General features: G+C 36.7%; 1 protein-coding gene across 4 annotated transcripts in view; it reads left to right on the top strand.

Annotated features, from left to right (window-relative positions):
* SLC38A4 (solute carrier family 38 member 4) overlaps positions 1 to 24,514 on the top strand; it is a 63,895-nt gene that overhangs the window by 22,248 nt on the left and 17,133 nt on the right. For 2 of the 4 annotated variants that reach the window (XM_059402964.1, XM_059402967.1), the window contains exons 1-6: positions 4,644 to 4,732; positions 13,210 to 13,439; positions 17,108 to 17,198; positions 17,699 to 17,814; positions 20,551 to 20,624; positions 21,093 to 21,185. In XM_059402964.1, coding sequence (XP_059258947.1) covers positions 13,321 to 13,439; positions 17,108 to 17,198; positions 17,699 to 17,814; positions 20,551 to 20,624; positions 21,093 to 21,185 — 493 coding nt within the window. In that variant the 5' untranslated portion in view covers positions 4,644 to 4,732; positions 13,210 to 13,320. Of the gene's footprint in view, positions 1 to 4,643; positions 4,733 to 13,209; positions 13,440 to 17,107; positions 17,199 to 17,698; positions 17,815 to 20,550; positions 20,625 to 21,092; positions 21,186 to 24,514 lie in introns of those variants that run through there. The other 2 variants (XM_059402965.1, XM_059402966.1) reach the window with 1 other exon arrangement.

Genomic DNA, 24,514 nt, shown 5'->3' with positions numbered 1-24,514 from the left:
TTGGAGCCTCGTTTTTGAGAGTGTCCTGAATGTAGACTTTTTTGAAGGTATCTTCAAATGAGGCCATTGAAAGTCATTTGGATTGTGTGTGCATTTAAGTGTTAATTTGCTAAATAGCCACGTTGACAATGTACTACACTTTAGTAACCCTGTAGTGGATTTAAGTTGATTTTTAAATACATTCGGAGCCTCAAAAAAAATGGAGGTGGCCTAAGATTCCACGGATATCTGAGAGGCTGTTCTGATAGAGAATTAGAAAGTATTAATCTTTACTTCTGTCTACAGTTACTTTGACATTTGGCTCTTCAGAGTAATATTCAGTTTTGTCTTCTTTTATTCTGTATTTTTTATTCTGTAAATTAAGGTTGACAATTACATAACCATGAAAAGAGATACCAATAGCAATCAATACCTAAGCTTTCATTCTTCTACAAATGAAACAAAGACTACAATAGCACTGGGATAGAAGTACTCAACTCACCTTCAGGAGAACACAAAATTCTGCTATTGGAATAGTTTAAGAAGATTTCTGTACCATTTCAGAATGGATTTTTTTTTTTCCTTTCTTGCATCTATCCATATTAAAAGAGATAAACTAAAGATTTTGGAGTGTGAAAGCATGACATCAAAAAAGATCACAAATTCTCTTCAGCACTATAAGCCTGAAAATTAAAATTCAGAGGGTAAATCCTATGTCAAAAAGAAGTAATCAAGATCTTGTTTCTAACTGCAGTTGTGCTAGTACCTTTCATTTTGGGGAATGGCTTAGTAGATCAGATAGACATTTTCCTACAATATGATAAGAAATAGTTGGATTGATGTGTCTGTATTTGGAAGCACTAATATTGACTGTAGGATGACAGACATAGGGTCTTGGGACTTGATCTACTTGATTAGATTTTGAGTTTATGAAGCTAAAGGCTGAAAATGCTGAAACGTAACTTTTCTTGGGGCACCTGTGTGGTTCAGTCAGTTAAGGATCCAACTCCTGATTTCAGCTCAGGTCATGATCTCAGGGTCCTGAGATCAAGCCCCGCAATGGGCCCCATGCCAGACAGGGAGTCTGCTTGAGATTCTCTCTATCCCTCTCCTCCCCCGCCCCCAATTCAGCGTGCATGAGCACGCGCTCTCTCTCTCTCACTCACTCTCTCTCAAATAATTTGTTTAAAAGTAACTCTTCCTGAAAAACAAGGCATCAGAAAAAGAATGTAGTATAAAAAAGTTAAAGAGAAAGAGAAGAAAAAGGTAGGGGACTTAAAGAGAAATTGAAGTAAAGGCAAAGAAAAGGAAGTAAATGCAGATACAGACACAATACAAAATTATTAAAAATTAGGTAATTTGGTTTCTTCGTCATTACGGTTTCAACCCGTAATTTTCCAGTTTGGTATAACCAGATCCTATTACCAAGTACTATTTTGTCTCATGACTAGTGTTAGAAATTTGGGTGCAGTCCTGATGAGTACAAGAGGTTATCTTTCCCAGTGTCATTGCAAAATGCCAATATGGTCTGGCTAAGGCATTTTTTTTTTTTTTTAAATTGTTGACTCATTTTGCCTTGATCCAGCTGGAACTTTCTCTTTGAAGACATCATGAAAGGTAGAAATTTTAAACAAGATGATCAAGGATTTTAAAGATGAGCAAGAAAAATGTTAATTCAGTGCACAGGTATGATCTGGATTTATTTCAAGCCAACAGTTTGGTACTTCCCATAGATAACATATTGGGATATACACTCTTTTAAGACCTTCTCTGCACTGTTTGAAAATGACAACCACAGATGGATGGAAAGGATGCTGAAGTGGAGGAGTATCACTATGTAGTCTTTTTCAGTACCTGAAGGAAAATGAAGGTCTTATTGCAAGTTTCTTGTTTTTCATAGAATAGTCACATAAAATTCATGGCCTGTATTGTGAACCAGTGAAAGTGATAAATGGAAACAGTACCCAAAGAGTCAAACTACCACTGACCTCAATTTAAATCCTTTCCATCTGCCTTTTCATCTGCCTGAGGATAACAGAAATCACCCAAAGCAAACTATCATTCAGCCTCCCATTGCCCTCCGTGTCTCTGTCTCTATCTCCATCCAATCTTCCTCCCTGCTTGCCTTCCTTCCCTGCTGACTTTATGATTTTTTTTTCCCCAGAAGATTTCAAGAGATCCTTATCACTAAAATTCTGTGCTTTGTAGACTTAATGGCTTTTACAGTCTGGACTATTCCATTCTATTCTACTTTTCCTTCTTAAAGTCTCCGCTACAACCAGACTGGTTCTCACTCTTGCCAGAATGTGCTTTAGCCTATCTACAATGTTCACCCAGGAGGACTTTCCCTTTTCTCTCTACCTATTGGGATCTCATGTGAACTTTTAAGTGCCCCCCCAAAGGTCCGTAGGTACCCTCATGCCTTCTTGGATGGCCTCTACCCCAGGGGACTCTTCATCTTCTGGAGTCCTGGAGAATATTGTACAAATCTGCTGACGTTAACTGTGTTATAGTCTGGGAAGTCAGGTATCCCTTTATGTGGACATATCTTACCCTCTGGGCCTCCTTTCCCTGCCCTCCAACCCATGAATCTGTTCCTGGTGGTACTTATATGAATTCCTCATATGGAGGATCAGTTAGAGTGTTTGTCATCTCCCTGTTCAGACTGGCTTCAATATTCACTACCTACATATTTTTCATTTTATTCTTGTTTGTAAGTTGGGACATATTCTGGCTCATCACTTCTTTCTACAGTGGTCCTGGAACCAAATGAATATGTTGCATTTGCCATGCTTTAAAAATCAAAAGAGCATAGACATATAATCAAGTGTATGTGAAAATACATCATGTATGAATTTAAGAAACATGCAGAACATTAAATGATAGTGTTAAATATGTATTTTCCTTATGAATGGAAACTTAAAATGAGTTCTGTCAAGACCAGACTACACATTTTTTCATTAATTAACATAGCTAAACATAACAAAAATCGAGGGATAAAAATAGACAACAAAGTTCCTAAGCTATTTTAATTCAGCTACTTTTGTCAAATTAATTTTCAAGGTATACATTTGATTTTTAAGGGAAAATTAGGAAAGTTTGTGATAAGAATTTTGCAATTTCAAAGGAAATACAAGATACTTCATAGAAGTCTTTTAAGTGTGCTCTTTATTTTAATCTAATACTCTAATTTAGTATTCTTGAAGAGGATCTGAATTATAAATGAAATCTAAACTTGAAATTTTAAGAGAGGTAAAACTTGAGGTACTTAGACATTTATCTCTATCCTTTTTTATATGAAGATATCATAGTATGAAATTCACATATTTGAATCCTTTTTTTTTTTTCAGTTGATCCACTATGAAATGGAATTTTACTAGAAGAGAGGTATTTAATCTTCTAAGAATCAGTGCAGGTTTTTGCTCATTTCATCTGTTAACTTTGCAAAAAAAAAAGGAAATCTTAAGTTGGACAGATCACAGTTAAATGATGGAAGTAATTTGAAAAGGAACCTTTTAAATTTTTCTGAAATTAAGATTAATATATTTGTTAAAATTTTTCTTAGACCATAATAGTTTTCATCCAATAAAAGACAAATCTACAGAGTAATTTTGAAAAATAAAGAACAAGTTATATAAGCAAATATACCATATATAAGTTAATAGCCCAAATGGGCACATTTGAAAAGAAAATAAGAAATGGGTAACTGGACAATTTACTTAATATTTAATGCCTTGCCTCAGCTTAAGAATTTCTTACTCAAAGAACAATGTTTACTTGCGTTTTTATGGAAATTAGGAGTTGACTCACCTGTTGTAATCCAGCATTTCTTCTGATTGGTCATCAGATTGTTCCCTCATGTCATAAATATTTAAAAGGCAGAGGACCCTTAATTCTGGATTGATTTTTAATCTTTTTCTCACCTCACTTTGGTAAGTGCAACGGATGCATTTTGGTAACAGAATAAATTATATGCCAATACATTTTAACTCCTTCTCTGATGTTGGAAAGCCAGGTAGATTTCTTTGAAAAGTACGAAATGTTCGTTAAGAAATTCTTTAAAAACTCCAAACAGCGTTTTGCTTACTCAGCACCGCGCCTTGGGAATGGTAAGAGTGGCGGACAGAACCAACGATGTTCAGTCTTGCAGTGCCTTGAGGGGTTGGTGCCATTTGTGTCTGTCATCCTGTAAAATCTCCTCTGAATAAGCCAGCAATTGCAAGAAAAATAACTCTTCTCCTCTATAATTAATATTTTCTATGTATTCTTATTATAATTTCATTAAACAATTTGACTCCCTAACAATCATTGTTACTGTATTATTATACTTTGCCTTCGGTTCATAAATCTAGAAATGTTAATTTTCTAAAAGTTTTATCAACCAACCTGTAACATCTTGATACGGAATGATACCAATCAAGATTAAACTTTCAGTAAGTGGAGTATTTTGCTGTATAAAAGCCAAAATTCTAAAAACAAATAGAAATTGGTGTAACCGATGTTTAATCCACATGTACAACAGTAAACTGAGTTAGCTTCTCTTTTTTTGTTTTTTGAAGAGCTGACGCAAGTTGGACAGAGGGAGGTGTTGGGGCGAGGTGGTGGTGGTGTGATTGGCTTGTCTCATTCACGCCCACTGGTCTTTAAATCATTGTCTAGATCCCCAAAGGTTCATATAAGTCTACACTGTTACAAGAGTCTGCCATTCCAAACAATTCCAGAAAGATTGCACAGGACTGGATAAATAATTAAGGTAAAGCTCTTTTTACATGAATAGTTACAGAGTTAAAATGATGCTTCTTTCTTCTTTTTATGGTGTAGAGTATTTATTTTTTACAGGTTAAATATTTGCACTTTTTCTCATTTTAAAAAAAGGTAACTTCAGTATAATGTCAGACATTGAAATTATTTACCTAGGTCTTAATTGCAGCTTTCTTTTGCAGATAATTTTAGGTTTGGGCATAAAATTAGGACAGTGGATAATAGAAAAGGGAAATATAGCAAAACAAAAAAAATGGTAGATAATAAGTATTTAGTTATTTACATCTCCTGGTTAATCATTGAATAAAGAGTGGACATAATTTGTCTTAAAAAATATGGAAGGTTTTGGAAGTGCATTCTCAATACTACAACATTAAAGAATTTTTTAGTCTTGAAAACAAAAACACCCACAAAAACTAACCAAAGGAGGAATATCCCATGACTACAGCAGATATGAATGGCTAAGAGATTGGGCTGCACCATTATCAAATGAAAAAGAAAAAAGAGTTGTGACTTGCCTTTTTATCTTATATGTCCCTTTCAATGGAGGAGTATTTTTAGAGTAAACTTACTAGAAGAAACCAGGAAATTGAAGAGAATAAAAACATAGCTTTAGATTTGGAAGGGTTAAAATCAGTTATCTAAAAATAGAGCTGTACTCCTCAAATTTATCAATTAGATGGAGGAGAATTCTTGGTGGATTTGAGTATCCCCATGTTTTGGGTATCTTACAGAGCGTATAGTTATGGTTTAACTAAATGCCCAGCTGATAGCAGAGAGTCCTTCCTGACTCAGTGAAAAAAATATTTAGACAGAGGATATATTTCACAGTCATGGACAGTTGGCTGAAAGTTTGATTTTTGACACACTAAAGAAATGTAGGTGTGTTTTCTAGAAAAGACTACTGTATAGTCTTCAGGCCAAGATCCTCCAGTTCGTCAGATTTATATTTATGTAATGTTTTAGGGTTTTCTTGAACATCTTCATTTTCCTACTCTTAAGAAGTATGTCAGCAAGATTCAAGCACTGAGAAGTATAGTTTTATGGACTAAACTTTCGAGTTTTCTGTAACTGTTATACTGGATGCTTTGTAGGTTACTAAAGTTCTTATTTTTAATACATGAGTTACTTTAGAGAAAATAAAATGATTTATTAAAAAAAAAAAGTACCTCTAGAGGTGGCCCCTTATCTATTATACAGAATGTAGACATTTTAGAATTTACTGCATCCACAATTCAGGTTCTTAAATGCCATGCTTTAATACATGAAGCATGAAGAGTTCACTATGATAATATCATACATGGTATATATATTTCTGAATTTCTAGAAGCTACTGATTGGGAAGATAGGAACTGAAATTTATGCACAAATTTAAGATATTTCTTATTGTTTAAGATGACTAGAGAATCTAGGTTGCTTTCTAAAAACAGAGCTAGAAATATTATTTTGCTTATATTTTATTTTAGCCTTTATATTATATTTTATTATCTTTTAGCCTTTATACCTTTATACCTCATCCAATGGCTGCTGGAACTCTTATATTAGCAAGCATTTAATATTCTTAGCAAAAGGAAAAGTTCTCAACATAGGGTTATTTCTTTTAACTCTTCTGGTTCTCCCTACGTATTATTTCTAAGCTATGTCTGAGTAGAGGAAAGGAATGGAAATGCTAGAAGAGGAGCCCCAGCAATAGGAAGTAGTCAAGTAAATACAGTTTTGCTGTCATTAGCTGTTTCTTTTCTAAGCTGTATCTCAGACTGAATGATATTGAATGTTTTTTATGGACATTTCTGGAAGCTAATTTCTGTGAAAAATCATGCCACAAACTAACAAGACATCTGACTCAATATTCAACTAGAATGACATTGTTGGGGAAATTGTTCAAAAGAATTTAATATAAAGGTGATAATAGATTGACTTCATCGTTAAAGCTGTATTCATTTACCTAAGGTACATTTAGAATGTGGATTTAAGTCAGTTCCTTGGATGCAAAGATCATTTAGCTTTTAGAAGTTGTATGACCAGCTACTTCCCACTTGCTCAACCAGAAGGTAAATGACATGGGAGGCAATCTGCTAACTAAGGCTAGATTTCAGAGTAGATTCATCAGAAATAGGTAGGCATTAACGACGAGACAGACTGGGATGGTGGGAAATGCCCTGCCAATGTCAGCTTCCTCTTCACATTCGCTTATCAGGTAAAATAAATGTTTGCAGTCACTAGGGAAGGTCATAACTTTTGCCTCTTGACTCAAGGACAGCTTTGTTTTCCAGATTTGAGGTCTTTCTTTGAAGTTGAACTACCTAAGTAAAATAGAAGTCTGCTTTGCTGAGAATCTCCCATGCTATGTTTCTTGGGTACCTATTCAAAGAAGAAGACACAATTTTTAATAACGAATTTGGCTACAATTTAGGACGTTTAGATAGCTCTCAATAAATATGAAGAAACAAAGCCTTCTGACAGTAAGAGTATTCTAAATACCTCTGTTTCAAGTTCTGATTTTTTATTTTCATGAATAAGTAAATTGAAGCAACAGTGCAGATGACCAGAGCACTGAAGAAGTCTTTGTATCACACAGAAACTTCACTTCATTGAAAAGCTAGACTACAGAAAATTCTGTCGGATCAAATTTGCTTTTTCTTTTAGAATAATTTTGAACATTCTTTGTGCAGCAAGAATGTGGAACATTCTTTGTGGAACATTTTTTGTTCTTTCTTCTGGTAGCCAGAGGGAAATGCTTCCATTTCATTTTGAAATATTAACTTTTTAAGGTATAACAAGAATGCATTCTTGTATCTATAAAGAAGACCATATAGAGATGCAATGGTCTTGGTAGAATATGACACCAAGCATTATGCCACTGTGCCGGGAACATATAGGATCTACAAACCCAGCACTCTTCCCACCTTCATGAAGCTCTCTGCCTAGTAGAAGAGACCGGTATTTATCAAATAATCACATAATTTAAAACAGAAATGCAAAGTGTGAAAAGGATGTGAAGGAGAGGAGAATATGGTACCAGAGCATATAATGGGGGATCTAGTTTGGTAGGGGGCCTTTCTGACCATTTGGCATTTAAAGATTTTTAGGGTTTTTTTGTTTTGTTTTGTTTTTTGTTTTGTTTTGTTTTGTTTTGTTTTGTTTTATTTTTACTTTGGGAGACACTTGGGCTTAAGAATGTGGAGAAGAACTTTCCAGGCAGAGAGAACAGCCTGTTACAATGTCCCGAGGTGGCAAGGAGAAATGAAAACAGCTCAGGGTATCCAGTGAATTAGGGGAGGTGTGGTTCAACATGGGCCCAAAGAGCTGTGTGGGGGGGTTAAAGTATGTAGAGACAGATAGAACCTTAGAATATACTAGGAACTTGGACTTTGTTCTACAAAGTGATGAAAAAAATCATTTCAGGGCCTTTAGCCGATAGTCCTTTGGAATAACATTGGTCATGGAGAGAGCAGTGAATGAATTATTTTTAAACATTGAAAGAAAGATTCAGGATCGAGAATGAGAGGTGTCAATATCTATAGCCAGACTCCTCCCATGAGCAATTGGGTTAATGAAGTGTTGCCTACTGAGATGGAGAGCAGTAGAAGAACCTCTGCCTATGAAAATTTTATTCTCTCATAATGTTACATATCATGTATCACATATTACACATAATGAATTTTTTCAATCGATGCCAACATCATTCTTCCTAACCTACCCATGCAAAGATTCATTGATTGTTCATTAAGTAGTTATTTAGAGAGAAAAAGTAAATAAAACTGTAAATTATGTTATAATAGAATAGTTTGTTCAAAATCTGTTGTTTTTTTTTTAACCTAACAGTTCATCTGGTGCAGGGATTTTGTCTCTTTTTCTTTTTAAAAAAATTTTATTTATTTATTTATATATTATTTATTTATCAGAGAGTGTACGAGCAGGAGGTGGGAGGGAGGGAGAGGGAGGGAGAGAATCTCAAGCAAACTCTATGCTGAGAACAAAGCCCGACCTGGGGCTTAGTCCCACGATCCGGAGATCATGACCTGAGCTGAAACCAAGAGTGAGATGTTGAACCGACTGAGCCACCTGGTGACCCATGGGATTCTGTCTTAATCATGCTTTCTCTTTCATAGTTTCTGGCTCATACTCCATTTTCAATATTTGTTGAATGAATAAATGCCATCTGTAAAATACTTCCACCCTGAAGTATAACCATGTTAATAAATTTTAAAATTATGATATGGTATGAATGTTTCAAGGTATGTACTTTATGCTGCAGGCAAAAGGTGCAGAATGTCTAGTTGCTCATAATGTTTTAATTCTTTTTCAATTTTGTTTTAGCTGTTGTTTCCTTAAAATAGGTCAATAATAGAATCTTCAGAGCTAAAGATATAAGCTATGAAAATGTGTTCCAGCTTTTATGAGAAGATGCCCTTGCCCAGGGCTAAAATTAGGATTTGGGGCCAAGACCTTAAATCACTGTTTCATATTTCATGGGCTATGTCATGTCATAGTCAAAAGAGAATGTAATGTTTTATACCATTCTATAAATGCCATGAGATTAGGTCTCACTTTCCTTATTTGGGAAGGGTACCTACGTTGCTTACATTTTTTGTGTGAGTTTTGAGAATTGTAAAGTCCTCTTTTAAAAAAATTATAGATATGTATATAAAATACTATGTACATTTATATGCAGATAAAGACAACAATTAAATTCTGATTATTGAAAGAAGATTTTTTTGGGGGGGTGCTGTGTGGCTCAGTCAGTTAATCATCTGACTTCAGCTCAGGTCTTGATTTTGGTGTTCTGAGACCAGCCCCACATTGGGCTCCCCGTTCAGCATGGAGTCTGCTTCTCCCTCTTCCTCTGCTCCCCTGCCCCCAACTTGTGCTGTCTTTCTTTCTCTCTCTCAAATAAATAAACAAAATCTTTAAAATATACATATTTTAAAAAGAATGCCCAACTTTACAAAAGGCACTCGGGCCTCCACAGCAGACAAAGAGGGGTTATAAGCAGGAATGGAAGCTCCACCCAAGAAGAAAATACGTGACAGCATTTTTGCTCCCATAGAAACCTGTCCGAGGGGCACCTGAGTGGCTCATTTCTTAAGCATCTGCTTACAGCTCAGGGTTCTGGGATCGAGCCCAACATCGGGCTTCCTGCTCAACAGGAAGCCTGCTTCTCCCTTTCCCACTCGCCCTGCTTGTATTTTGCCTCCCGCTGTCTCTCTCTCTCTGCCAAATACATAAATAAAATCTTAAAAAAAAAAAAAAAAAAAGAAAGAAAGAAACCTGTCCAAGAGCACCTGCTGCATCCGGGAGTGGCATTCTCCAGGATGCTCCACACATAGATACTTACAGAGAAGCCACTTCTGGGACCTACAAGAGAGCAACCCATTAATGAAATGGGGCTGTAAGATTGAAGAGAAACCCTAATACTACCTGTCTCAGTGAACCCCAATACTCTTCATTCATAAAGATGAACAGACAATTTAGGATCACTAAGAATTTATGGAAAACCTGAAAGCAAGAGAAGGACCAAGATGAACAAACAGAATTAATCCCAGAAAAAAGACATAATTTACAGAACAAAAAGAGCTTCTGAAAACTTCCAGTCAATGTCCTTAGAAAGATTTGAGAAAACACTGCCACCATGAAACAAACAAAAAAGGTAGGATGCAAAAAGAAGAAGATGAAGACCAAACTATTACAAATTAAAAACATGATTGTGTAAAATTAGTGGACAGGGTGAAAAATAAAATAGATACAGCTTAAAAGTAAACAGTGTTATTCAATGGAATAGTATTCTGCCATAAAAAAGAAGGAAATCTTGCCATTTGCAGCGACATGGATGGAGCTACAAGAGTATTCTGCTAAATGAGATAAGTCACTCCAAGAAAGACACATATCATATGATTTCATTCATTGTCAGATTTAAAAAAGAAAACAAGAAAAATGGGATAAAAAGAGCAAGAGGCAAACCAAGAAACAGACTCTCAACTATAGAGAACAAACTGGTGGTTAGGGATGGGAGGCTGGGGGAAATAGGGGATGGGGCTGAAGGAGAATAATTGTCCTGAAGACTACTGGGTGATCTATGGAAGTGCTGAATCACTATATTATATGCCTGAAAGTAATATTATACTGTATGTTATCTCACTGGAGTTTAAATAAAAACTTAAAAAACAAAGTAAACTGTGTTTTTCTACTCTACTCAGTACTTCATCAAACAAAGTTTAAGGGCAAAGCTTTTATCCAACATGAAACAACACAGAAATTTTGTTTACACACATGGACACATTGTGTGAAAAGAGTTATTCGAGGTGGATTTCAGCACAATGCAAAATGAATGGAAGAAAGAAGATGGAATGGAGTTCAGAAGACACTGGCAGCTGAGTGAGACCCAGAGGATGGAGAAGGAAACCATTCAGAAAGTGAAAGGATGGGACATTCACTTGCAAAGTTTTACTAACAGAGGACTTCTAGGTCATTTATTATGTATTTATTATCATTTATTATCCCTTGGCTCTTTGGAACATTCCATTCACACAATCATAATGTTGTCAATGCTGATTGTGGGCTTTTAGTGTTCAGAAACAACCTACAGAAAATCGTGAGAGATTTCATTGTTTTACAGAATAGTAGGAAAGTATTTATGAAACTCAACATTGTTTAAGTCTTTCATTAAAACAATCAGGAGCTTGTGAGAAGGACAGATAGAAGGAAGTGTGCTAATTTCCTCATTTGTCATATGTACAAGTCTAGAGTTGATAAACCATGTCAGAGAGGTTTTAGTGAATAATTTAAATTTAGAATAACTAACTTTAAATAAGGAACTAAAATAGAAATGATCATTCAGAGTTCCTCTTCTTAGGGGAAGCTGGTCTTTGTGATGGATAGGAGAAACTTCTTTACTCATTTAATATAAGTTTCTATTTTTTCTCTAACCATATGCTTATCTTCTATCCCCTCTGTGGGCTTTTATATTTTTTCTCTTTAGCTTTATCATATTAATGAGTATATTCATTTTTATTCCTTCTGCTTATAATACTATGTGCTTTTTAAAAAAGATCCTGGGAGCTACTATCTTTTTATTGGTTCTGGACAGTTTTCTGTCATTATGTCTTTCTATTTTGCTTTTCCCTGACCTCATACTTTTCTCATAATAGGAAGTTAAGTGGGGTATATTAGATTTCTTATTCTTGCTTCCCCTACCATGTCCCTCAACTTCATATTTGTCTTTTTAACCTATTTATGATATAATTTGAGTGATTTCCATGGATCTATGTTTCAGTTTCTTGACTCTCCCTTCAGCTGAGTTCTCTTTATTTTGATGACTATATTTTTTTTGTTTAGAATTCCTTTTTTGGCTCTTTTTCAAACCAGCCTGATCATCTTCTACAATGTTCTTATTTTGTGGATGTTATTTCTTATTTTGAATCTTTCTATTAGTTTTTATTATATAGTGTTAAAGTCCCTTTTAGATTGCTTTGCTAGCTCCAGTTACTCCGGTATGAATCTTCTTTCTCACTCTCTCTGATGCTCACCCTGAGTTCCCATGTATGTTCTGTGGCTTTTGTACTTAGGGGTTGTGAACTTGGCAGGCAAGTGTGAGCTGCCTGCTACAGATGTGCTGCCCAGGTGCCAGATTGCAGAGGTGGGCTCCTCGCTCAGCGGGGAATCTGCCCCTCCCTTTGTCCCTCCCCCTACTTGTGCGCTTTCTCCTTCACTCTCAGTGCATGCGCTCTCTCTCTCTTGCGAAAATAAGTAAATAAAATTAATTAAAAAAAAATTAACTTGTGCTGGGATCCAATGAATTAAAGGCAGAACAGAACCTAAAAGCTGAGTCTCTTTGCTGTTAAAATGCATTTTAATTTTATATGGATGGTGACAGATACTTATTCAGAGATAAACCTATACTTCCTTTTGGTACGTTCTTAGCGTTGGCTTCCTGATCCAAGTGCCTGGAAAGCAGCTCCCTTAGTGTTTTTACCCTGTGTTGCATGTTATCAGGCATTCTGGGGATGGGAATTCTCTCATACCCAATTAGCAAATTCAAGCAGTAATTTTCTTATCTTACTGCTAGTAGAGACACTTTTAGAGTCTGCCTTGTCAGGTCTTTGTCAACAATTTACTTTTGTCTTCTTTTCTTTTAAGCAGTTGGCTTGCAAACAGGAAAGCTTCTTGAAGTTGGATGCCAGCTCTTACTGTTTTTTCTTCCCATAGTGACTAGCAAAGCACCTGCCATGTTCACCTACACAGGCTCTCTGTAAACATCCGCTGATGTAGCAATTTATTCAATGACTTTCCTTCTTTGATTTTCTGTTTTTATATTCAGTAGAGGAAATTTGCCAGACATAAATTCATAGGACATTTTCAGGAGTATACTTTCTTTCTATGTTTCTGTAGAGATCCTACACAATGTAGGTGATTCATAGTCATTTATCTAATTTAAAGAAAATCATGATTTATATCATGTTCTGCTTGCAGATAAGAGTGTTCTGAACACCAACCTAAAGTGGAGGAGCCTGAGGCTGAAGGTGCAGTGTACTGTTTACACTGAAGGAGCTGGTGTGTGGACAAGAGACGCTGGCAGCTCAAATGGACCCCATGGAGCTGAGAAATGTCAACACTGAGCCGGAGGACGAGAGCATCAGTGGAGAAAGTGCTCAAGATAGCTACACCGGGATGGGAAATTTAGACAAGGCAGCAATGAGCAGGTATGGGATTAAAAAATGACCAGGTCCCATGGAAAAATGTCAGGTTTACAGATGTGCAAAACAAGATTTTTGTCAGGAGGAACTGAATGCATTACCTAATTGCAAGATAACCATGACATTGATGTTCACACATCAACTCTCTGATCCTGAAGTTCATTATTATATCATTACTCTATGTCACTCTGTTTTAGACTGTATGTGACTAATTTAGAATTGAGGTTATAGTATTCTTTTCCCCACTAATATAGAACATTTGAAGTTATCTTAACCTATCACTCCTTTCACCTTTTGGACTATTGTCCTCTTCCTTTGACTGCCTCCTCAGTGTTGCGGCATCTCCAGAATTCTGTAGGGAGTCTTTGGTCCCTAAAATGGACCTGTGACCAAATTCATTGACAACTCTCCACGGTTCCACTCACTGAGTGTGCACCATGTCTTCAGCCTGATAGACTTCTCAACTTCATTTCAGGTCACTCTACCCAACTGTCTACCACATATCTCTGCAGGGTGCCTTGTGTGTCTGAATTGCCTCATTTATAAAGTCAGACTTGTGAGGTCTAATATTGAACTCCTATATTTCTTTTCAAAATCTCCTCCTCCTCCAGTAATCATCATTATGGTAAAAGTCGCCACTGTCCTATACATCTCAGTGAGTAGACCCTGACTATCAATCTCAAATCATCCCTTCCCCCAACCACACATCCAGTGTGTTTGATTATATCTGGTTGGTTCTATCTCAAATCCACCCTGTTCTCTGTACCCATTCTGCTGCCATCTAACTCTAGGATCACATCCTCTGTCACCTATAAAACTTCTCTTTTGTCTCCCTTTTTACATTTTGCTCACCTTCAACTGCTCTTCACATCCCTGCAAAAGTAATCTTTTACAATTGCAAAGTGACTTGGGTTCCATCCCTTAGTAAAGATTCCCCATTAGCTATAAGACAAAGATTGGGCCCTACATTGCTTGGCATGTAAGGCTCTTCATGACCTATCCCTGACCTGGCTCTCCTGTCCATCTCTTGCTCTGCTCCCTTTTTGTAGGAAAGCCTTATTGGGCCACTCCCAGCTTCCTGCACCTTCACTCATCCTGCTCCATCTGTCTGGAATGCCATCTTTTTGTGTCACCCACCCACCTTCCCCTTTGTCTGTTGATACCATTCATCCTCCAAGATATAGTTCAAAAGTGGAACTCCTATAGAGCCTTCCCTCAGGTGGAAGTGACCACAGCCTCCCTTGTGTGCCCTCTCTCCATCATTCCACAACAACAGTCTACTGGCTTCTGTGGACCCAGCACATAACATACTGCCTGGAACATAGTAGGTGCACAACAGCCATTTGATAAAGGAAATTCATTTCTCACAAAATGGCATATAACACAAAAGATGCATGACTTCAGATATTTAAAAGGAATTGTTTGACCAGCTCAAGGCCTGAAGTAGAGAATATGACCCTCAAACAAGGACATCTCATTTCATTTCACAACATTCAGGAAAGACCATCAGGAGGAAGCCCTGTTCTTCCTCCATGGAGCCATACAGTTGGTTTGTAAGCCGATGGACTAGAGATGATGGAGAAGTAACTCGTGGCATTTTCTCGGTTGAGCCACTCTTGAGAAGTTACAGGGTGGCAGAACTCAGGGCTTTGGGATCTGCAGAGTGGTTGGCTGAGTTGCAAGAAGATATTTATCTTCTCGTGAGCTTCAGTGAAAAATGCAGAACCTTCTTGCCAATGGACCAACTCTGGGGTCTCTTGTTCCGAAGGAGGCCCAGAGATATGAACCCTGCAAAGGTGACCGAGCAGAGGGGGCATCATCCTGAGAACAGTCCTATAAGAGCCACTCGATTTTGGTCCTCTAAAAGCCACAGTGGAAAGATGGGAATGCTTTTGTTAAGCTTCGTACAATGTGCTCTGGACTACTTACAGTGACTTAGCTTTTAACTCCTGACTCAGACCCAGGTCATCATTTTGCAATTTTATAATCACTTTAAGAAGATGGATTTTGCTTATATTTGGTTGGGATTGATCCCTTCAATGTAAATTGTTGGGAAATTGAACATAATTCATTTATTTGGAATCATTATACTTATGTTCTCAATACATGCTGGATTCGGTATCAAAACATTTAAGACATTCAAAACATTTCTCATATATTTTATCCAATCTTGTCATGCTTTATGATTGTAATTCATCTCATGCCAAAATAAAAACATGTGAATGCCTCGAGAAAGAAAAATCTATTTACTTCCACACTTTAAATTTTAAAAACTACTCACGGACTAAAGGATTCTAATTTATTGACTGAGGTAAAAAAAAAAAAAAAAAAAAAATAGAATGTTGGCATTCCAGAGTTTAAATCCAGGTGACACTTTTGCTTTCTAATCCTTAGGCCTGTTTTAGGCTCCATTTCATCTTATATTGTCTGTTTTCAAATATGAACATTATGTACCAATCTCCACATAGGAAGTCTATTAACTACAGACTATTAGAATAAAGCACAAAAAGGGAACAGGGAGTAAAGGGGTTCATGCAGGGATGGGAAAAAAACACCAACAGACATTATGCTTCCTAAGAGAAAGAGGAGAATGCTGGGAGATGTTCCTAATTTACAGCCAGTGGATATCTAGAAACGCACATCAAACTTAGTAACGTTGTCTGCTGGTTTTACCTGTACTTGACATTCTTCTCCTTTACTCTCCCAAAGTAACCCTGTTATCTCTCTTTCTCACAAGATATTTTCAGGATTAGCTTCTGTTATAAAGGGTAATTTGTACAAATCTCCTATAATTACTAGTCAAGCCTTTTGGACATGTGGTTGGACTAGATTTGTCTCCTCAAGTCCCCGGCAAATAATCCCAGGATCTGTACAGGACAGCTGTATGTGGAGACCAGCCTCTGCCCAGGTAGACCACAATCACAGTTTTCGTAAATGGTGACGGTGGAAAGCCCTGCTTCCTTCCAAGTATATCTTCAGAGTCATGAAAAACTGTGCACTCACACACAAAAACAACCAAACACAACACAGAGCTAACAGTGAACTATATTCTAGTAAGGAATATGTGACTATACAGGTGGAGCCAAGAAAAGAGGAAAACACTAGTTATGGAGTCCTGCCTGGGACTGCAAGGTGCCATGGAAGACCCTAGACTTGGAGCTTGGTGGGTGTGGGCATGTTATTTCCGTTTTCTGAGGCAGGGTCACCTCTTCTGTAGAGCAGGGACATGAAAGTTCCTCTCGTAGAGATATTTGAACATTCAATGAGATGAGGATTCTGTGCCTAGGTGCTTAATATTTATTGAATTCATATAATCATCTGCTTTTGGTGTGGTAGTAGTGGAGAAAACACAGTCACTGCTCTGTACTTTCTCTTTGGGAGGGCTCAAAATGAAAACAAAATTAGCTGTAACTATTCTTTTTTTTTTTTTTTCACAGTTCATGTTGGAAGAAAAAATGTGTTTTAAAAAATTATTTTCTTCCTTCATAACTTCTCTCCTTCCCAAATCTATTCAGGAAAGGATCCCAGCTCCTTTCTGCAAAGAAAAAAAAAATTTTTTAAGTGCTTTGTTTTTCCTCCCAGATTCAGTGACTTAGATCACCGGAAACATAACTATAATTCAGAGCATTTACTTAGATGTTTTTCCTTCATTTTCTTTTTTTATGTGCATCCAGTCAATTTACTAATGAAGATGCTGAAAGTCAGAAATTCCTGACGAATGGATTTTTAGGAGAAAAGAAGCTGGCCAATTATGATGATGAACATGTAAGTGAATCTCTGCTTTGGGGCAGTAAACAGGACTTGAGGGTGCCTGATCTACCTAGGTCTCTCGGAAAACAATGTGACTGAAATTTTCCAAGCCTTGATCAGCACATTCTCTGTTTATTCAGGCCCTTACTGGAATAAGGACTTGTTTTTCCTGTTCACCATATGGCTACATAAATCATTTATGAAATTCATTTGTTTTTTGGAGAAATCATTCTAACCCAAATGTAATCTGTAATCAGACATGCTTTCCCTTCTTTACGATACCCAACCGGTATTTTCTATTTTTTTTCCCCAAGACCCCTGCTGAAACCAAGCATTCCTTTGAAAATTATGTGCTTTTATGGAAGCAAAAGCTTTTATTCACTGTGATTTTTATCTTACTCTTCATTTTTAAACCATAAGCTCCTCCAGTAAAGATAATGTGAGAATAAAAATAATTTGAAAAGAGTTCATCCTTTGGCAAATATTTGCTTAAAATATATGCTTTTTTCTTGAAGCATCCTGGAACCACCTCCTTTGGAATGTCTTCATTCAACCTGAGTAATGCCATCATGGGCAGTGGAATCTTGGGCCTGTCCTATGCCATGGCCAACACGGGGATCATACTTTTTATGTAAGTATATCTGGTTCAAAGCCCATGTATGCTAGTGTTTTTTTAATTAACGATCTCAAGTTTGATCTTTATGAACAGGAATGATCTGAGAAAGTATTAACATATTCTCTGGCTTCTAGATAAAACAACAACCTGAGTACTAATCAGAGCAGACTAATCATGGTGCTTGTCCAACCAGCTGCCCCTAAACACCTCGCAGAAAATATATGTGCTCAACCACCCAAAGTACTGGAGCAGCCCTACCAGTTCAAAGGAAGCATTTTACAAAGTGATTCTCTGTAAAAAGACCTTTCCCAGAAGCAGATACAACAATATCACACTGTGAGGGAAAAGATCCCATCCCAAACCAGGCTTACAGAGTCCTGCATGCCCTGGTCCCATCTTGTGCCCCATATCCTACACCCCCTAGATGCCTGATACAATGAGCACACTGGCTTTCTCTCCATCCCAGAAGGTTCCATATTCCCCTCTCACCACAGGACCTTTGCACATGGCCTAGAATTCTTTTTCCTTTCTTCTTCATCTAGTTGACTTCTCATAGCACAGCTCACCCTTACCCAAGTTATGCCATTGTTGACCTCCATGAATGGGACAAATACTTATTATATACACCCCACAACTTTAATTCTTTAGTGCAGTTGTTCGATTTATTTGGTTAGTATCTCTCTCCCTTGCTAGACTATAATCTCCAGGGGATTGAGCCCCTGTCTGTTTTCACTCACCACATGTCTGTATCCCCGAGACTAGTACAGTGCTTGGGACAGAAATATTTATAGACAGGCCCGAGTTTATTCCTAAACCTAGGTACTTGGTCAAATGCTGCCTAAGGGCAGCAGCATCACAACCTGGGCGATGGATACCACATTGTCTGTGACAAATAGCCACAGATGTTCATGTGTATTACATACAGCCTGGTATTTTCTAAGACACAGTTGGAAGCCATGGAATTCTTCACAGGAATATAGTCTAATATTAGGCAACTGTGTAAATGCAGATCACCATCCCTAATGCAATGTTAGAGCGTTAAATAGCTGTCTAAGAATGCAATGCTTATGTTATAAATATATGCCATTTATGTTTCGAGCATCACTTATGATTAGATAATCACACAGCTATTTGAGGGCTAAGGATCAGGCAGAACTATAAATATTTATATTGTGTTACTGCTCTGATCTGTTTTGGGTATAATATTTTTTAGCTGGATGGATTTTTATATCAATGTCACTTTTGAAACAAAGTCATTTTTTAATCCTCTGATTCTTAATGGCTTAGAGATGTATTCATACACACAATTGTATACTTTTGTCATAGTCCCTATCTCTAAGACAGACTGCCTTCTCTGTATTCATTATACATACCATTACAATTAGGCGGTTATCATCGATGACTGAGGAATAGAAAGAAGAGACTCTTCCACTGACCTTAGGCCTAGGGCCACAAGATGATTTTCATGGGAGGATATTCCACTTTTAAAACCGAGGCCCTCATTTCAGGCCTAAACATTTAACAGATTATACTGTCCAGAGCAATTACATTGTTGGATATTGGAAGGTGTATATCCAAGGAGCACAGATTGAATTTGGTTATCCCCCTTAATTCACAGCAAGTGACACAAGATTTCATTGGTTTTACTTTTAGCATTCCCTGCCAAAGGAAGTATGGTTTTAGAACACAGGGAATGCTCATTATTTTTCCAGGAAACAAAATTCTGTAATCCAAATCTCACCTTAGGTGAGTTCACAGGTGTATGGAAACTTACATAAGTAAGTAATTGATTAGACAGTTCTGATAAATGTATTTTGTGGAAAATAAGAGCACAAGATAGCTAGTGTAGTTTTAAAAATGTGTAACTCATGGCCAAATGTACATTTGCAACATTGACTTCATCAGGAATTACTAAAGAATTAGATCAATTGTGGGGAAAATGTTTAATGTGTTCTGGTCATGTGAAACAAAGAATAAGGGGTTTTTTGGTTTGGTTTTTTTTTTTTTATGATGTCAGGTAATTTTAGTATTATTTCTTTATTTATTATATAGATGCTTTTATCTATGCTCTTGTTTTTGTTTTCCAATTCTTGTTTTTGGAGAAACAATGATCACTATATGCATAAGGAATTCATACATGCCTGTGGACATGTAGAGGGTCCTGATCCAGAAATGATTCTTTCTGACCACAACACAAAAAGACATTTTTCTGAGCCCTATCCTTCCTTTTTTCTGTTTGCTCTGTTATATAGGCAACCCCTTGACCTCTGGCTCACACAGTATCTTATTGTCTCATGTGCAGGATCAGTAGTGATGCAGGTTAGACTGTGTGTGCTCTAGCTTTTGTATTTCTAGATTTTACATTAAAGGTTAGCCAGCTTGTCAAGTAGCCCTTCAATCATAAATGTTGCTGAGAATAGCACACAAATACGATGGACATATATTCATAAGCTGAGCATGTAGATAGAGTATTTGCTAATTCTCCTATACATTTAGCGTCTGAGTATGAACCAGATTCTACTAGTGGGTAACACTAAAAAAAAAAAAAAAAAAAAAAAAGCGAAGAACTTCTGGTGGTATGTTTTAGTACATAAAATAGAGTGACTTCCAAAGAATTTCTCAGCTTCCCCCAATTCCACATACTTTTGGAAAGTTAATGGCTGAAAGGACCAGTGTGATAATTTATGATAATATCTAACACGAGTGTGTCTTATTTATTATAGAAATTTACTGTCTACTCTCCCTTTCCAGAATCATGCTGCTTGCTGTAGCAATATTATCACTCTACTCAGTTCACCTTTTATTAAAGACCGCCAAGGAAGGAGGTAAGCTACCCCTCAAGTCCAAGATGTTCTACTTTGAACCTTGTTGAAGGCTAATTCAGTCTATTGCGCTCTAACTACAGGAGGATTTTAGTCAATTTCACATTTCATTTTCTTCTGACCCCAATGACATGGCTTCTCAATGTTTTTAGTAATTTGGGGCAGCTAAGAGAAGTGAAAGGCAACTGGCTCAGGTTCAAGCCAAATAGGAAAAAGGAGTCTTGATGGATGACAGAAGTAACAGTTCTGACTCGCTGCACAGAGCTAAGATGAATGAAGCCATTGCTTCTTGTCTGCAGAACGTTTAACTTGTTTTGTTTTGGCTTCTAAGATTGCATATTTGGGGCTTATAATTTCTATGTGTGTGTATGTACACCTTTGAGACTCTAGTGTACAATTATAGAAATAGTTTAGTCATTAAAACAATACTTTCAAGAGGTTGTTTTTTGTTTCTTTTACTTTTTATTATAGGGTCTTTAATTTACGAAAAACTAGGGGAAAAGGCATTTGGATGGCCTGGAAAAATCGGAGCTTTTGTTTCCATTACAATGCAGAACATTGGAGGTAAGGGCATATAATGTTCGCTACTACTTAACTTTCTAAAGAATGTTCAATAAACCAGAAAACTCTTACAGCAATGAACAAGCACTTTAAATACAGAAAAACAACTGTTTTATATTCAGAAATTTTAAAAATAAGGATTCTTAAGTAGATTTGCTGTCCTTCTTTAATTAAAAATAATATCTAAGAAAATATTATATAGGATCCCACTAAATGAATTCTAGAAGTAAAATAGAAAGTAAAAACTTTCTTGATTTCAAAGGCTATTATGGCTTTCATTTAAATTTACAAGATTAAAACATTAGTGCTTATTCCTGTCATTGCCAGAACAGTTGATGTTTCATACATATGACTGAGTCTATTTCATAAACCTGAAAATTAAGTATTTGAGAGGCATAGCCAAATATGAGGGGTCCTTGAGGAAGCCTGCGCAGAGCCAGACTATTGGAGTGTGTCCCGAGAAGTTGTGCAAAAGGAAAAATCTGGCTAGGTAGACATCAGGAGCATTATATTAAAACCACAAATTCCTTGGCTCTACAAATTCTTATAATACCAGAGTAGAACCTAAGAATATGTATTTTTAATAGTGTTCCAGGTCATATGTTTGCCCATCAGCTTCACCAGCCCTATGGAGTCTTTGACCCTCAGAAGGCATCCAGACCCTTGATTTCTATGTCCTCCTGCCTACATCCTCTTAGATGACCTGGAATCTATCATCACACAGTGCTGCTTACTTCCTCACTTCCTCTCCAGTCCCCAAACCTGCCATTTTATTCTTTTCTTCTTTCTTTCCTCAATGAACAATACCAGCAGCATCCATTTTCTTGAGCTGAACATCATAGGTGTCATCCTATAACCTCTCTCTCCCTCCTTAACCCTGAACATCCAATCAGATACCAGCTCCTGTCCATTCTGGTTTTTTACCTGCCTTGAGATGTTCTCTCTTTCCAGCTCTCCATCACAGTTCAGGTGGTCACTGTTTCTGCTCAGACTCTTGCAGTAGCCTTCTAACTGGGTTTCCTACCTTGAGTTTCTCCTGCTTCTATCTCTGATTTATCTTCCAAGTTCACTTTCTCAGATGCAAATCTAGTCTTGCTTCTCACATGCATAAAATTCTTCAGCATGACCTTGTTATTTTCAGGATAAAACTTAAACTCCTTGGCCCACCATAACGGTCTTCATCTTTCTTCTGCCTACCTTTTGGATAATTTTCCTACCACCCCCCTACCTACCTATCTAGCTAGCTATCTTCTATATGTCCTGTCATACCATAACAAACATATTCAGTTCCCCTACTCTTGGAGTCCCCCAGCCCAAATCCCCCCACACACACACAAATTTTCTTTCTGTTTGCTCCCATGACCCATTGCTTCTCTAGACTAGTACATATTTGTCCCTCTGGATTCCCTTGGCCCTGTTTGTATGTATCAGACATGACACTGATTTTTTAAAATATTTTAAAGCACTTGAGTAGAGAATAGACTTTGGGAGTCTGGTGCACCTAAATTTGAGTCTGTTTTTGTCACTGTCTGTGACTTGTCTAATTTTTCCATCTATGAAAATGAGAGTAATATTTCATCTCACAGGGTCATTGTGAGGGTGAAATCAGATAACATATGGCCCATAATAAGGGTTCAGTACACCCTTTCCTCCCTCGTTCTCGGATTCGATGTCTCTGGAGCCTTCCTGAATATTTTTTAAATGGGCATTTTTATGATTATAAGACAAATATATGCTAATTATGAAAAACTAAAACATTACATAAATATATTAATTATAAAGAAATGTTTATATAACTCACTCTTAGAAATAACTACTCCAAGGTTTTCCTTTATGCAAAATTTAATAAATATATTGTTACTGATAAAATTAAATCATCCTATAATACTGATTTGAAGCTTCATTTTTTTACTTGACAATATGCCTTGAATGTATTTGCATATTATTCTTTTAAATGGCTTTTGAATTTTCCATTGCGCAAATGTACCATAATGGGCTTACTGAATCCCTTATTGATGTTGGATTGTTTCCAATTTTTCACTATGACAAATAATTGCTGCAATAAATAAATTTGCACAGAGATCTTGCAAGGAAGTGACCCTTCTTAAATAAAATCATTGGAGTTATCTAGGATTTCTGGAATAAGGCAATTCTCTTAATAAGTTTTATCCAACTAAACCTGCTCCTACTAATGTATGGTTGGTAAGCAGCTAAATAAAGTCCAGGCATTTCTTAATGATTTGTATTTATTTCTTTTCATATCTGTGTATATTGAGACTATTTTGACAGCAATTCCCTGGATTGTTTTGGGGCCACAAGCCATCCCCCACCAAATAGATTGCTTTACATTTGGTTCAGATTTTCAGACTTTTCAAGACTTAAAACGTCAGGCATTTCATAAGATCACCTCATAGTTGATCTGGTTTACTTGTTTGGATAACTGAAATAACTGGGCAAGCACATATTTAGCCCTAAACCCAATGAGCTAAGGGGCAACAACACTGTCTTTTGCTCACAGTGTAGCTACCATTATGCTTCTAAATAATGACATAAACGATAAAATGGTCTCTCAGTCAAGATGCACACCCATGGAGGAAGTGTGGCTTTAAGGGAATAAAACAAAATTTCATCTACCATTCCTGAAAATGCTCTCACTTTGGTTATTCTATGTGATTAGTAGTTATATTAGCCTAAGGGAAATCACTTGTATTTCTGTATTTAGCAACTCCACATTTAGAATGTTTAATTTTCTCAATCCCCTGAAAAATTAACATTTACCACAGATGTTTCAACATTAGCAGAATAATGTTGACATTACCCAGACAGGTCTGGATCATTCTAAATTTTCAAAGACCAAACACATTAACAGTGGTGACATCACTGAAAGTCAGCAATTAACAGCTCTAAAATTGAAGGGTACCTCACTGAGCCAGTTAATCAGAAATATCTCCTCTGTTTGCGCTCTGTAAGATTTAGCTTTAGCCAAGGTCTTTGTAAAGATTAACCAAATAGTATTTACAGAAGACACATCAGGTATTGTAAAAATCATTTCATTTCACAATAGAGAAGAAACACTGGCCAGAAGTCAGGATCTTATATTTTGCTTGTGGTCTGTTGTTCTCAATCTGTGAGATCTTGGACATGTCAAGGAAGCTTTCAAACCTTTATATCCTCACCTGTGGAATGAAAATAGCCTACACCTTGTTGTCTTACATGACTTTTCAGCTGCTCAAATGGGAGTAATCTGTAGGACTGACCAATGTAGGAAATCAATATCACCATTATTACTTTTGTTGGAGGTTAAAGAAATCCTTTGAAACTATTAATAGTAC

Source organism: Mustela nigripes, chromosome 6 (genome assembly GCF_022355385.1).
Source record: "Mustela nigripes isolate SB6536 chromosome 6, MUSNIG.SB6536, whole genome shotgun sequence".
Lineage (NCBI taxonomy): Eukaryota > Metazoa > Chordata > Mammalia > Carnivora > Mustelidae > Mustela > Mustela nigripes.
This window is presented reverse-complemented; position numbering and strand designations above follow the sequence as displayed.